The sequence below is a fragment of the Schistocerca americana genome, chromosome 3 (genome assembly GCF_021461395.2).
Source record: "Schistocerca americana isolate TAMUIC-IGC-003095 chromosome 3, iqSchAmer2.1, whole genome shotgun sequence".
NCBI classification, from domain to species: domain Eukaryota; kingdom Metazoa; phylum Arthropoda; class Insecta; order Orthoptera; family Acrididae; genus Schistocerca; species Schistocerca americana.
This window is the reverse complement of record NC_060121.1, coordinates 459,799,836-459,816,046: the sequence shown is the minus strand read 5'-3', so window position 1 is coordinate 459,816,046 and position 16,211 is coordinate 459,799,836. Positions and strand designations below refer to the sequence as shown.

The following is a 16,211-nucleotide window of genomic DNA, read 5'->3' as shown; positions in this document are numbered from 1 at the left end:
CAGTTTACATCAATTTTTTTGAGAATTTGTGAACCTACTGGATGACAAACTTACCCTAGACTGGTACCAACAGGATGGCGGCACATACCACGTCTTGATTGACAATGGCAGAGGTCGTCTCATTTCTCATTTTTCCCCAGCAGAGTGATTTAGAAAGGGCTGTATCTCCCCCACCCCCTCCCCCAAGGTCACCTGATTTAACAACACGACTTTTTCCTCTGGCATGGCCCCTAAGAAGGGAGGTCTATAGGAACTAACAACATAACTTGGAAGATTTATAAGATCACATCATCTGTGAAATTAAGGCAGTGAACAGCAGAGGTTCTGGCAGCAACATTGAAGAACCTGCAGCTGTATTTACAAGTCGAGAGCTGTCACTTCCAGCATCTTTTGCGAGTCACCTTTATTTCCCCATGAACAAGGTAAGGCATGTTCATTTCATTTCCTGATTTTTACATAAAGCCTTTTAGTGTAAAGTATATGTTTGTTTGTGGGGCCTCTATCGAGTGGGACACCCCTGTGCTTACAGTATAACCACAAGAAGTGCTAAGTTGCGGCAATAACAAAGTTGGAAGCCACATGTCTATCACTGGTGGATTCTTTAGTCATTGAAAAGGTTGGAAAATCATCACAATCATCCCACAGAGAAGTGGGTGTTCCACTAAAAGATAATCTGAACAAAGTTCTCACATTATATCTTGATACTGAGTTTAAGTCGAAAAATAATATGTTGTTGTGATAATGTAAAAGACTTTCAACTTGATCTGCCTCTGTCCAAAATTTCTTCACTGAAATATGCATCTGTTGTTTCTTGTCATGAAGAAAGGTCACTTTCTATGTACAAATTTATTCAGTCAGATAAATGTATGAGAGAGAAATTGGTCGTTATGTGCATTTTGGAAGAAAACAGAAATAAATATATAACTAATTTTGATACCACATACATTTATTGTTTTGCAGCCTCAGTTTTTGTATTTAGTGAAATGATACTGCATGAACGCATGCATGTTTTAAAATTTGATAGTGTATGAAAATCTGAGCTTTACTAATAACAGAAAAGTATGTGACAGAGTTGTGTTTCAGCAACAGTTTCATAGTACTTACCTATCATAAGCTGAAACACAAAGAACTGGGTTGAACACAGTGGACAGCAACCAAATTTTGCTTTTTTATGCAGGAAATACTGTAAATAGAAAAAGGTAAAGAAAGTGTGCTGGTACTGGAGGAATGAAAATTTAGTTAAGCAACAATAGTCTTTCAACAATGTGTAAGTAGATTTCCAACAGTCCATACCTTCTTGGAAAAGGAACTTAACCAAAAGTTTTATTCCAATGTATATCACTGAGCCATATTGCAAACTTCTCTTTTCCACTATGCACACACATCTACTCTCCATCTCCACAAAGATCATAACTGCTTTTGTTCATACACTTTATCTTTGTTGCTTGTTTCAAATCATCAAACTATCAACCAGAAGCACTTACAGATACAGTATATCATTTTTAAAAAAACACCTAATTCACAAATTAAAAATGTTTTATATATACAGGAAACAACAGAGAAAAAAATTAAAATATTAAATTAGCCTAACTTTAAATTCATTACACGTCACTTCGTGTAACAATGCTACTGCTACACACACAATGAACAGAGGAAATAAATCACTTTTCCCCTACAAATGCTTTCAAAGGGCATCATTAACGCCAGTAACGTTACAGCCTATATCCATGTATTTTTCATGTAAACACCAGTTTAAGAACATTGATCCACACATTTTGTGTCTAAACAACAAGCACCAGTATAGCTTAAGTTAACTTTACAGACAATATTCTTTGTAAATAGTGAATGACTTACTTTGAGTGAATGATTTGCTTCAAAAGTAAAAATTGTGATAAATGAGTACTTGTCACTTATATACTGTGGCAAAAAAAGTGAGTAGAAGTTTGTGTCAAAGTTTGAAATGTTAATGGAAAACTTCTAATAAAAGAGTTTAATCATCTTAATACTGCACATACATATGGATGTAAAAACATTTCCTTTTGTGACAAATATGACTGAGTCTCTCATCGAAACCACATAGAAAAAAATTTATTCCTTGCTTTTCAGTGGTTCACTACAAAAGTTACACGTATGTCATAAATGGCAAAAAAGGTAATATTTTGGAGCTCACAATCCAAAAACTGTTATTACAGCACTGAAAAGGGCTTCTCCTTTTTGTAGTGTTAAGAGAACCATGTTTTGCATGACATACAAAATGTACCACATACAGTGACATGGAAATCTTTAATGGAGTCAGCCCTCAATCAGAAAAAGTTAACTACAGGTTTTGATTCAAATTGAAAAGGTGTCATGATGATGATCTACACTATCACATGCCACTAAATTCATCAAAGTTCTAGTTAGCAATGTTGTAATGCTCTGACATACAGTGACACTACTGAACAAGCTTGTCATGGAAAGCATATCAGTCTATGGATCTGTATGTGAATAAACATGAACAATAAGATCTGGTTCATTCCTGAAAGCTCTCCCACAGAAGATACAACAAAATGGGCGCTCACCCGTATGGTACCTTTTGTGTGAACGCAGTTGTTCCCCCGTCATGAAAGACAGTTCACAGTCACTGCAGGCAAAAGGCAGTTCACCTTTATGGATTCGACTGTGCCTTGCCAGCTGTAATGTAGATGAAAATTCCTGATCACACTCAGCACAATTGAATGGCAAAGCACCTGTGTGCTTAACAACATGGGATATCAATGCTGTCCGTGTCTCCTGAACTTCTCCACAAAGTTCACACCGCAATTTTTCAACACTATGAGTACATCTCTTGTGGCGATTCAAGTATTTTGTTCGTCTGAAGTGTTTCCCACATTGTTCACATGAGAGAACCTTTGGCACATTATAATGTGCACGTGTATGAACACTCAAAAGACCAAAATTAGAAAAAACTTTGCCACAAATCTTACAAGGAATACCTGGTTGAATACAGCCATGTCTTTTGCGTCGATGTTTCAGAAGATAACATATACGTAAAAATGTTTTTCCACATATTTTGCACTGGAAAGGGCGCTCCCCTGTATGAATACGAATGTGTGTTGCAAGAACACACTCAGATTTAAAATTTTTACCACACAGTTCACAAGTAATGGGCTCATCACGTTTGCGCCTGTGATTTGACAAGTCCTCCGGCTTTGTGAAATTATCACCACAATCCCTACATGAAAAACTGTCAGCTTGACTTACTACAGACTTCCATTGTTGTAGATCTGCTTGTCCAGTATCAGCTGAATCAACACTATTTGCATTAGTTTCATCTGCATTAACACCATCTGTACTGAGACAACCTGTACCAACATTAAGTAAATTTTGTTCTATCGTAGGTGAAATATGGTCTTCAGTAATTTCCACTTTCACTTTATCATACAGAGACAAATACTCTGGTGGAAAATCTCCATCTGCGGTATTCCTCTGTTGAGGATTGGAGCAAATACTCTCACAGTCATTCGCCTCGCTCTCCTCTTTTATTGGAAAATCCAATGGATTATCACTAATGCAATAATTATTTTCACTATCTTCAGGCTCTGATTCTGGTTCTTGTTTAATAGGTTCTAATTTCACATCATGAAGCCAAACATGGTGCGTTTTGGGCAGATGGGTATCAGTCTGCTCTTCAGTAGCTAATGGATCCACCTCTTTTTTAACATTTACCAGTTGGTCCATTTCCATATCTGCCATTTTTGTTCCATAACTTTTACACCTGTAACAGATATATTCGCAATTAAAATATCTCTCTATTTAAACATCATAAGATCAATTTTAATTCTTGGTTCTGTACTGCAATCTCCCACAGTAAACAGAAATAAAGCACTGCATTTCACTAAAAGAAAATTATAAAAACAGCATAAATAGTTCCATTTAACCGCAAGCTAAGAGGGCCAGAGTTGTACATTAGATAGCACACATTCTTAGAACAGAAAACTTTTTTTACATTTTTGGATTTTTATCTCATTACAGAATTTGACATTTTCATAATAAAATTGCATATAAATCACTTGTAAATTCGCACGGGAAGTTATAAACTTTACATGCAGGACATCAAGGTTAATAACTTTTTATATACAAGGCTACGGATTGTCATAATACAAAGGCAAACTTAAGTTGTTGTTATTGGTAGCACTGTCAAAAAAATGTATTAACTTTCCATAAAATAAATCCATTCTGTAATGTAGAAGTTCTAAGAAGTCAGTTATTACGGTGACCAGTGTGGGTACTGGAAAGATAACTGACTTACAGATTCTGATAAAACATTTTTATTAATATAAACCAGTGAACCAAGCAGAATATGTCTGCGATAGGAATTATGAATGAACAAATAGTGGTATGGGGGCCCACGCAGCTATGGAAATTTTTAGTCAATCCATGAATGAAAAGGGTGTTTGTTAATCCAAGTTCTTAGGTGATGGGGATTCAAGAACATGTAATAATGTAGTAGCAGCTAGCCCTTATGGTGATAGAATCATCACAAAACTGGAATGTGTGGATCATGGCCAGAAGAGGATGGGCACCATGTTAAGGTTTAATTCAAACGAATGTGTGGCAAGCGGCACTGGGAAGTTGCTGTGGGCGAGTGTGGAGCCTGACTTATTAGTTAGTGCATTGTGTATAGTGGAACAGCTGGAGGGTAGTGATTTATTAGGTGATACAGCATGTTGTTAAGTGAGCTAAAGCGTTGTTGCACATGTATAGAAAAAGGACAGAGGCTGGTTAACCTCCACCAATGTGGATAATTTTGGTGCCAAAGAATTGAGGGGAATGCAATGGATTTTGGTCTAAAAAAATCCATTTTTCAAAAATATTACTTTCTTGATCTACACAGCTTGATCTATGTTGTGTGCGAATTTTATCATGATAGTGGCTTTAGAAATGCCTTTAAATTATTAAACTGATTAACTCTGCATTTGCGGCTCTCTCCCACCTTTTACAACATTTGAGAAACTTATAGAGTCCAGCAATCAGTCGTCCTTTTTTTAGATTTTATTATGCAAATCCAGATTTCGACTAGTGGCTAGCACTATTTTCTATTCTCTATGCACGTAAGTCCCTGTTGTTCGGGTGTCAGTCACATTCAAAGAAATGTGACTGATGCCCAAACAACAGGGACTTACATGCATAGACAATAGAAAATAGTGCATTGAGAATGGCTAGCCACTAGCCGAAATCTGGATTTGCGTAATAAAATCTAAAAAAAGGATGACTGATTGCTGCACTCTATAATTTATAAGCCACATAACAGTCATTGAGTGCACCCACTTTCCGAATGGAAGGTAACCTGATTTGGGCAACGACTTGCTTCAGCGGAATGTTTGTCAATGTGAAGGCTATTTTCTTTCAATATCTTTGGCTGATATTTATATCTTTGCCTGAAAACTTTCTTGTGAGTGGTTTATTTACATTTTGACAATACTAACACGTATTAGTAGGTGGAAAGTTGAATTCGCAAACCTTTACGTGGAAGTCAAGATTTATGCAAAATGGGTGGTGCAAAAATTATGTTTAGAAAACAGAGATATCATGGAAATCAGTTTACCAAAAAAAAAGAGGAAGCAGCTAGAAATGAAGAACATAAGCTATCAGCTTCAGCATCGAAACTTTGGACAGTAGAATTGTACAGGTGCGTGAATTATGTTGATATGGATTCCACTGGATTCAGACTTCTCTGCCTGGCTATAAAGTTTTCATGTTCATGTGTTGGCTGTAAAAATACGGACTGCATGATGCTTGTTTAAGAAAGAAGAGTGGGAATAGGCGGTGATTTTATATGAATTTGTAATCTGTGTGGCTATGAATTTTCATTTTCCTCCTCCAAAAATACTAACACTGGTACCTATAAAAGCAATTTTGGGTTAGCATATGCTCTGAGATGCCTTGGACAGGGCAGGGAAGGAAGTAATTTATGGTCTAGTTTTCTGAACAACCCTCCACCTTGTGTGGTTTGAAAAGATAAATATAGAAATGTCTGATGCTATATGCGATACTGCCAAAGTTTCTATGAAGAAAGCAGTGGAGGAATTGGTGGAAATAAACCAAAAAGAAATAGATCCTGGGGTAGATATTCATGACAGTGAATCTCCTACAAATGTTACTGACCTGTGCGTGTCTGTAGATGGGACCTGGATTAAAAGGGGTGACACATCCCTGTATGGAGTTGCATCTGTTGTTGGTATTGACTCAGGTAAAGTTTTAGATGTAGAAATTATGTCTAAATACTGCCACCAGTGTGCAACAAGGAAACTGTCCAACAATAAAGAAAGTGAGAAACTGTGGCAAGAAAAGCAAGCAGTAGCATGCTCTAAAAATTATAGTGGCTCAAGTGGGGGGAATGGAGGTTGCTGCAGTTGTGAGGATGTTCTCCATAACTGAGGACCAGTATGGTGTTATACATACTAAATACCTTGATGATGGGGACTCATTTTCATTCAAAGCTGTAACAGATAAAAATCCATACAATACAACAATACAAAAGTTAGAATGTGTTGGCCACATTCAAAAGGGGTTTGGTGGTAGGCTTCGTCGCTTGCTGAAAGAGAGGAAGTACTTGAGGATGGAAAACCACTAGGAGGAAAAGGCAGGCTTTTCTCTTTAGTTATTTTATGGGAGCTATCAGGAGAAACACACATAATTTAGAGGCAATGAGGCATGCTGTATGGGCAATTTTTTTCTACAAACTATCCACTGACCAAACACCAATGCACAATCAGTGTCCGAAAGGTGATTGGTGTAAGCTCAACAACAGAAATGAGACGTATTCACATAAAAACTCATTACCAGAACCTGTTATGAATGCAATTGTGCCCACATTCAGGTTTCTTGCAAACTCTGATTTACTGAGGAAGTATCTTCACAGAAAAACACAAAATGCAATGAAAACTTCAATAATTTAATTTGTATTAAATGTTCAAAAAAGGACATTCTGTGGACTCGAAGTACTCAAAATAGGTGTCTATGATGGAGTTTTATGTTACAGTAACAGAAATAATGGCAGAATTGAAGTGCTGAGGAGGGTTGATATCAATCCTGGTGTGTTTACAACAAAAGCACTTTACACCATTGACAAGAGCAGGGTCAAGAAAGTTAGCAGATCAGTGTCTTACCTGCAAATACAGGCCAGGCAGATTCGAAGAGGAGAGAAGAGAAACCTGAAGGATGGGGAGTATCAGTATGGAGGATTTTAAAATTGAGGTAAGCTTATTAAATGTCAAAGTATGAGAAGAAAATCTTTGAACATCATTTTCTCTGTTTTACATTTTTAAAAGTCTTTTCTCAAAACGTATATGTGCTAATTCTATGAAATTTTCAGGAAATGTTCACAATGTGTTGCTGTCTTCTAAGAACTAAAAAATACAAGATCCTGCAATTACATTCTGATTTTTATATGATTGTATGCAGAAAAAAAGTTAATTTTGGATGTGCAAAATTAAAAACTCTGTTAATGATACAATTTGTACCATAAATTAATAACTGTAGTACAATGGTCTTCTAACCTTCTCAGGACACTACAATACAATTTTCAGATTGATTGCATGATTAGAATTTGAGTTGTGGCTTGTTATAAAAAGACAATAAAAAATTAAAAATTAAAATTTCTAGCAAAATATTAATCCCACACATTCTATTATATTTTTCCGTTAAAACACAGCTCTTTTGCTTTACACATGCAAAATTTTAGATGTGTGTATTAATAAATAAGGCTGTAGTGATTTTTTAGATAAATGTTTACATTTTCCGTTACATCCTCCCCTTAAATTGTTGAAGGTAATGATAGTAGCAATGTTAGAGGTTCCAGAAGACGAGTGCTACAGAGAAGGTGCGAGCTATGAACAGGCACAGGTTGCCGCTAAAAGTGCATGTGTTAGCAGGTTAAGCATTCCAGAGGTACAGAGAGAGAGCACATATGGAAGAACCATTATTGGAGTTTCAAGGTCAAGACTGGGGCCACGAGTGGTAATACCAGAAAAGCTAAGGGAAGAGGTACTTAGAATACTACGATATAATATCATATTTATTAAGCGTAAGAAGGTAGTCAATGTGTGTGTAATGTTTCATTGTGTTTCTTTGCATATTTTGTGTAGGTTGTTAAAGTAGTGTTGGGTAGGGTCACATGTACCATATTTACTCGAATCTAAGCTGCACTTTTTTTCCTGTTTTTGTAATCCAAAAAACTGCCTGCGGCTTACAATGGAGTGCAAAGTAAGCGGAAGCTCTGAAAAATGTTGGTAGATGCCGCCACAACTAACTTCTGCCGTTGAATATATGTAGCGCTACACAGGCTTGCTTTGCAGGCACAAAGATAAATACTGGCGCCAAAACCTCTGCGTCAGTAAATAAATTCCAATGAAGTAAATACAAATTCCGTATTGTTCATCTTCAAATGTAGCAGCATTTCAATGTACTATGAAAATCCAACTGGCAAGACTGTTTGGGGTTTTTGTCAATATGGCCAACTCTACATTCTGAATTTTTTCCTACCTGTGAGAAGAGATGGTTGCTAATAGGAACTTTTATAAATTGTGAAATCACATGCAGTATTCTCTCGTGTTTGCTGCTATCTCATTTAAATCCTGACTGCCTAATAAACTACGAAACTAGAGTGAGACAACAGCAAAAGCGGAAGAATATACATATCATGTCATGTTTATATTTGTATCATTCTTATGGCTAATAGTGATAGTCAGAAATGAAGCACGGCAATTGACTAGATTTTTAAATCTAAGATGACTAATTTCTGTGCAGAATGTAATGTGATGTACTAAAGAGGCGTCTGCAAAGATTTTCAAACGGGGAAAAATTTTCACTAAACTCTCGTTCAGAACATCTATCATACGAAGTTTATTATGCAAAGAAAAGCAAGCCATGCCGCGAGCGGCGACAGGTCGTAAACAAGCACTATCAGAATGCGACAAACAATGCATGACACAGTACAGTAATGCATTTTCAGCTTAGAGTGACGTAAACACCTATAACAAAGAAAATGATACTTATCAGATCAAAGAAAAAATTCAAACCAGACGAAGCACGTGAAAAAGGAAGGGTACCCGTATAAATACGGACGGAGCGCCTGATGCATAGCAATGGCTACCTGGTAAAGCTTAACTGCTAAGCTTACGACTCGAACCAAACTACTGTAGCTGTATCGTCATTCATTCGACCTAAATTGTGTCTCGTATTAAAATGGACCAACTTAGTTTCGATTTGGAGGTACGGCCTAAAACTTCTCTCTCCTCTTGAATTTCGAGTCTCAAATTTCAAGTGCGGCTTAGATTCGGGAAAATTTTTTTCCCTTGATTTCGAGTCTCATTTTTCAGGTGTGGCTTAGATTCGAGTGCGGCTTAGATTCGAGTAAATATCGTATGTGTTAGGCTAAAGATTATCTTCAGTTACTGCGTAAGAGATGCAGACTGGAGACAGCATGCGTCTGAGGTGAGGAGATGACCCTGTCCTTAAGTTTGCCATTCGGCAAAGCCGAAGAAGGATGCTAGTCTTGGAAGTGCTGTAACTCTTTGCCTGTGGCAGAGTAGGGGTGCTGTGAGATCACCTGGAAAGAGGAGTTTTGTTTTCGAGGCAGCAAGATATGGTACAGTCTAGTTGCAGGTGGACGTTAAGTTTCATATCTGATGCATACGAACTACAAAACAACATAAGGAGATTGGAAGAGAGATACTTGGGTTTACAGCAGTTAGCGAACAGCAATCGAATATTTAGGAAGGTGTCAGAGGAACACATGAAGCTACACACTTTTTATGCGCAACTGAGTGAACAAATGCAAGTAGCAGTAGGGGTGATGTTACAAGAACTGCAGAGGAGAAATTGTGGGTGGGTAGGTGCTGGAGGAAGGGTATTCAACACAATATTAGGGATAGCTGAGTGAGCGAGCTAAATAGGACAGAAGAAGCCATGAGAGCTGGTTGATGGGAATAGTGTGGTTGTGGAGCAGCATTCCACACAGACTGCAGGTGGACGTTAAGTTTCATATCTGATGCATACGAACTACAAAACAAAATAAGGAGATTGGAAGAGAGATACTTGGGTTTACAGCAGTTAATTATGTCAGAGCACCAGCTAGTACTGTAAACCACGATTTAGAGGCACTTCAAGCACAAATTTAAAGTATCGCATCATGAGGCACTTCATGGGCAATTGAACCCTGTCCTATTGTCACCTAAACAATATCTGAAGGGATTGAGAAAGGTGTAAAAACAGCAACCACTGGAACTACAGTTAACAGTAGAGCCTAATAATCAAAACCCACATTCCTATTATTATGGAGCATCTGTGGAGGTGAGAACAGATAGCGCACGGCTGTATGTGTTGACGAAACTACTGGTCGAAGACAAACCAACATTGTTTGGGTGTTACACAATACACACGTATCCTGTAAGGTTAGAAACAGTAAGAAGTTCGTGCAGATAAAAGAGAGTGGTGTGTTAATAACAGCAGAACATGGCTCGGCATGTGGTAATGACCAAGGAAAAGCTACAGCAACGTCAAAGCAGGGTGGTCACCATGTGTCCTAAGCATGAAATTGAGACGGGAGGAAAAGCATGTGCCATGCAACTATTCAGGAGCAAGGAAGGTGGTCATTCACCCTGAAAGAAGGTGAAGTTCTCAAGCTATACTTTCGGTGAACAGATCTACATTGGTTATACTCGGTGTTCTATGATATAATAGTAATGGCAAGTTGTTATGAACAAGGGAAGCTGATGGGAGCAAGATGCATGGGGCTAAGAGCCAATAGGTTGTCAGTTAATGGAACCATGAGTGATATTACGTGACAACTTTTCATTTGCCAGCTATAATGATGGGAGTTACTCACCTCAATGTAGCACAATCACAGCAGTCTTCGCAAGACAAACTCTTCGAGATGTTTCCTAAACAAAACCTAATCTTTGTAAATGATATCTGGGAACCAAGTCTAGTTCATTCTCTGAATCAATTAACAGCGTCCAGGAGCAGCGGATCACTGTGGTGTAACTAATGCAGCATGTTGAACAGTACTGGGATGGTACACGACAGGGTAACCATGACATTCAGTGGTGCAATTCGTAGCACCACAGTGACTCTGATTTTGATTTGCATAGTTTTTAAGTACTTGAGACAAAGAGCTATCCAGGAAAGCTAACTGTGTTTAATCCATGTCCCAGTGGACAGGATGCCCCCCGCCCCTCCCCCAAGTGTGAGATAGAGATTATATACCATATATTATTGTAAAAGACGAATTTGGTGGACTTGAGGGAGATTGGAAACATGGAGAAAGCCATGTAATCAGCAAACATGTGGATCATCACAGACAGAAAAGGTAATTAGCTGCTGAAGGAGTTGCAAGAAAACACCCTTAAAGTATAATGTAGAGTAAGAAATTTACAGTACTTAAGATCGCTAGCACAATATAATCTTGGGAGTGTGTAACTTGTTTTGTAATGCGATGGTAGAAGAACTCCACAGCGGGGAACCGGCCCTGAGCAAGACCCAAGAGACCAGGTCTTTCCCATGGAGAGGGGTAATGCATTGCCACTACCTAGTTTTACTTGAAATTTGTAAGAAGCTGCTGTGTAGCACAGACTAGTAAGCATAGTGTGGTGATATGTATGTTAGAGCAACACTAGTCAACAAACCCGACACTGCCTCGGTACCCATTTTTCCAACTTTCTATTAGAAATGAAAACAAACAATGAACTGTGCTTGTAGTGTAATATGCTGTAAAGCTTCCACACACTGGGCGCAGCTGCTTCATGTGCCTACAAACATGATTCTGTAAATGTCTCTATGGCACGTTTCTTCATAGCTCTATAGATGGCGATTGTTTTCGCCTAAAGACTTTTGTGCTTCGCAGTTGAATGATGTCGAAAGCACTGCCATTTGTCAATGATTTCCTTAAGTTGACATGACTATAAGAGTGCCTTCGCAGTAAAGAATAAATGTATTAAAACTTCATCCATTACGCAGCATATTTTTTTACACATCTGTGTTTATGACATTGTATCTCTTTAAATGTGTGTTGCACACTGATATATGTGTGTAGGAACATTCAGCAGAATATGCTGAAACTGTCTGCGAGATGTGTTGCACACAGTTAGTAGCAAAGTAGTAGTAAACTTACATGTCATCCACAATGCAACAGTTTTTCACACATCTCAAAGTTTCACTTCATATCTTCTGAACTATGACAGGTAGGTTGTTCTTTCTCTGATATCAAAACACATTTTTATAATACGTATGCATGTACACAAACGGATTGCAAGACAGGTTGACCATTCTCTGAAAAACATGCACCACACAGCATAGCCAGAACAGGCAAAATTGTGTCATTATACCAGGGGGCTAGAACTATGTGACCAGGAGTCAGGCAATAGTGCACTAAATGTACCATGGAGCACTTTAAATAACTGCATTTTTGAGAGGGGCATTGGACCCCATAAGTACTGCCACCAATGCCATGACTGCTAGATGACAAAACTGGGCATCGCTAGATGTAGCCTTGAGTTGAAGACCAGGACGAAGCAGCAGCCTCTATCACAAGTCCACCCTGGGAGACTAGATGCCACAATGCAGTGGACCTGTTGTCCACACCAACTGCTGCCAGCCTCTTCCAAGGAGGCAGTGGGTCGTGTCCCACACGTGGCAGTCACCCCCATCGTTGCAGACAACATAAACCATGCCTGAGTTGCCTGGGAACAAATTCCCAACATCACAGGGCCAATGCAGCAAGGAGAAACAGCACACCGCTTATGTCACAGCCTTGGCCTACTGGCCGTCTGCTGGCTTGCTTCCCAGGTCTGATGTCTGAATTACCAGATGACGACCCAAGAACTATCCATCTGGGGCAGGAGCCAGCTGCCCGTTGACAATCGCCAGTCTGCTAGATTGGAGTGTAGCAGGTCTGCACCACACTGATAACAGACAAATGTTGCAATGAAAGCAATAAAGTGTCTTCTCAATCACCAGTTTGTCAATGGGTCCCACCAGACCACCACAGCTCCACCCTTGGCCAGTGAGCCCCTACAATACACAGTGATGTGGACCACAATGTGTAAATACATGCGTATGTATAACACTCAAGAATGTTGTGGAGCTTAAATTGAAACAAATTTTCTGGCCCAGATCTGTGGATATAAATAAATAAAAATGTGAATAAGAGAATTTTTGACAAGGCGATAATCAAAAATTAGTCTCTATGGGGAAAATGAGAAACAACTAAACCAAAGACAGAAACATGGTATATTAAGCCTACAATCCAAGAGCTACAAATTACAAAAAATACCTCTGGGATTCCACTTCACTTCTGTAGTCACATTCATCATTTTCTGCTGGCAGTGGCTCTTCTTTCTGAAATACAAAAGAAAACACTATAGTTAGAAAAACAATATATATATATATATATATATATATATATATATATATATATATGTGTGTGTGTGTGTGTGTGTGTGTGGAGAGAGAGAGAGAGAGAGAGAGAGAGAGAGAGAGAGAGAGAGATATTGGTGGGGGGGGTGTAGGATAATAACAACAACACAATAACATCCACGTCAATGGGAAAGAGAAAAATGTTAATGTGATATAGCTGAACTACATGACAATCTATGGTGAAGTTGCAGAATTAGTATCACTTATTAAACAGAATAAAGCCCACACAGAATTACGAAAAAAGTTGTTAAAACTGGAAAAGAACAGAACTAGAATTTTAAATTTACACTGAAATATGTCACAAAGGCAGGTTAGACACCAATGGTGTCAGCATATTTATTGCCGTACACAATGCAATAAAAACTCTTTAAGGTCAGCCAATTTGAAAAAAACAAAAGCTCCTGGTTTTTGTGTCTCAGATTTTGTTAATTTATTTGTACAATGGTAGTACTAGTGGTTTCCATGAAAAAAACCCAAATTGAAATTTTTTTGGGCCTCTCATTTTTGAGTTAGCAATTTTCATTTGTTTCCTGAAGTGTGTGATTTTTGTCATGTTTTGAAACCTTATAATGATCAAATCTCAAACTACGTAACTTACAGACCTGTGATTTTTTTCAATTTCTTTTGTAAGATTTGACTACACTCCTAAAATTCTAATTTTTCCCAAACATATTTTTTTTAAAAATTTCGAAATCTGAAGCTTTTATTTTGGAAAAAAATGTTATTGTGTACGCCAAATTTCATGATATCATTGTAGTGCAAATACATCAAAATAGATTGTATTTTACTGGTAATCGCAGCAATCATCATGTAGTCTATAGCACTTTGGGACTTACTAATGTTGTAATGATAATCTTAAATGGCAAAGAAAACTCTATAACATCATCAAATCAACAAATTTAATACATGATTAAAAATTATGCACTTCTGTGTAAATTCAGATTTGGCATTCCCGTGTCACCTGCAAAAGTATTTTAACATACACCATTATAAAATATGCTCAAGGTAGGCTGTGCATATATAACTTAAAGTTTGTACATCTATTTTAGGTTTTTTACAATAATTATTTTTAAACATATACTGATGACTAACTCTCACCATCTTTGTACATAGAAAAGTACTCCTTTCTGCCAAGCTCTAGTCTGCTAGTATCGTCATTACGGTGACACTCTTTCAGTAACACGACTGTTTTTGCACACAAGGACTGTCCAATCTTGGAACCAGGAAGAGAGAACATGCCCTCCACACCCACAGTTGCATTGTAATCATTCAAAAAGATCTACTGTCACCTCTGCTTTCCTTAGTACCTTAAAAGAATTCCACCAAAAATGTAGCAATTTATTTTTACCTGGCGCCATGAGAAGCAAATTTTGAGTAAAACCTACGCATTTCTATGGTTGCCATGTCAAAATGTGCTGCTTTTACCAAAACACAGCTGCGTTTACACTGCCTCACCTCACTAACATGTTGTGCAGACAACTGTGAAAGAGTTATTAAGTGAGGAACTGAGGAAAAGCAAAATAAGTGGCTTATTAAAAAGCACATACTTAATACAAAAAAACGTATAATGTCTTCAAATATGTTGTCCCAAGACCCACAGACTTGTTTCAGCAGCAATCAATGGCCCTTAAAAATTACATTCTTTCACCAAAAAAAAAAAATCTGGTCTTATTGGAATAACACAGTAGATAAAGAAGTTTTATATAATAACAAAATGGTAAAATACTCCCTCTTTGTAAGTTATCATTTGCCAAAATCTCATTTCGATATCTGAAACCATTTATTAAATATGAGGAATGTTGTGGATCTTTCACCCTGCCTTTTTCACTGGGGGCGGCGCGCTCACAAAAGAGTGTACTACATCGAATCAGTTTTCTTGAGATTAGTGACAGATAGGTACCTCTACCGAAGTCTAAAGAAAAATTCAACGTGTTAGCTATATTTCATATAACATATTATGTAATACACACCAAATGCAAAATCATAGCAACCTTTGTTTTTCATTGCACACTTTTCTGAATTTCGCACAGTGTCTTACTTTCACATAAATATCACAGTAACTATGACCATTAACGAAATGGACACATCATCAAGAACCTGACATATAAAGCTACAAGCAAAGCAAAAATGAAATTTTGTTACCAAATAGTTCCTGTAAAATTGTTTGAGAAAGACTGCAGGGTGTGCGCCTCAATTCTGTCATCGCTGACTAGCTGAAACATGGAAAACACTTATCGGCCTCCCATTCTGAACAAACGAAGGGGCTCACCCAGCGCATTGAGCACCATATCCTTCGCGAACTATACAGTAATTCAAGTCTGTTCTAATACAATGCAATGCAATAAGTACAAGAAAACTGGTATTTAAATTGTTTATCAAAATCTTGTGATACTGTCTGATATTGTAGAGCATTTAAATGTAAGTACAAATACTATTATTAATCAAAGTCATTCACACACATCGTAACATCAATGACACTTCACCATGCAACTATAGTGAAGCAACTGTGAGATCACTTTGGTTGACAGCAATTTGAAACAAATAACAGTCACCACAAAGTGTTTAAAATGGTGCCAATATGTAGTAATCAGCACTTTCGGCCCAGCAGCCAACTATAGAATAATTTTATCGATAACAAATGTGAGCAACGATTACAGAAATGGAACTTCCAAGTGCTCGTCAAACTGTAGGAACAGAGACCCTTTGACGTTGAGGATTGAACTGAAATTTTATCGGTATACTTAAATCATAAA

General features: G+C 37.7%; 1 protein-coding gene across 29 annotated transcripts in view; it reads right to left on the bottom strand.

Moving 5' to 3' along the window:
- Window positions 1-928: 928 nt before the first annotated feature.
- LOC124607201 (oocyte zinc finger protein XlCOF6.1-like) overlaps window positions 929-16,211 on the bottom strand; it is a 69,962-nt gene continuing 54,679 nt past the window's right edge. For 21 of the 29 annotated variants that reach the window (XM_047139428.1, XM_047139429.1, XM_047139440.1 and 18 more), the window contains 2 exons: window positions 13,316-13,380; window positions 929-3,757 (listed from right to left, as the gene is read on the bottom strand). In XM_047139428.1, coding sequence (XP_046995384.1) covers window positions 2,470-3,757; window positions 13,316-13,380 — 1,353 coding nt within the window. In that variant the 3' untranslated portion in view covers window positions 929-2,469. Of the gene's footprint in view, window positions 3,758-13,315; window positions 13,381-15,600; window positions 15,672-16,211 lie in introns of all 29 variants that reach the window. The other 8 variants (XM_047139454.1, XM_047139456.1, XM_047139457.1 and 5 more) reach the window with 2 other exon arrangements.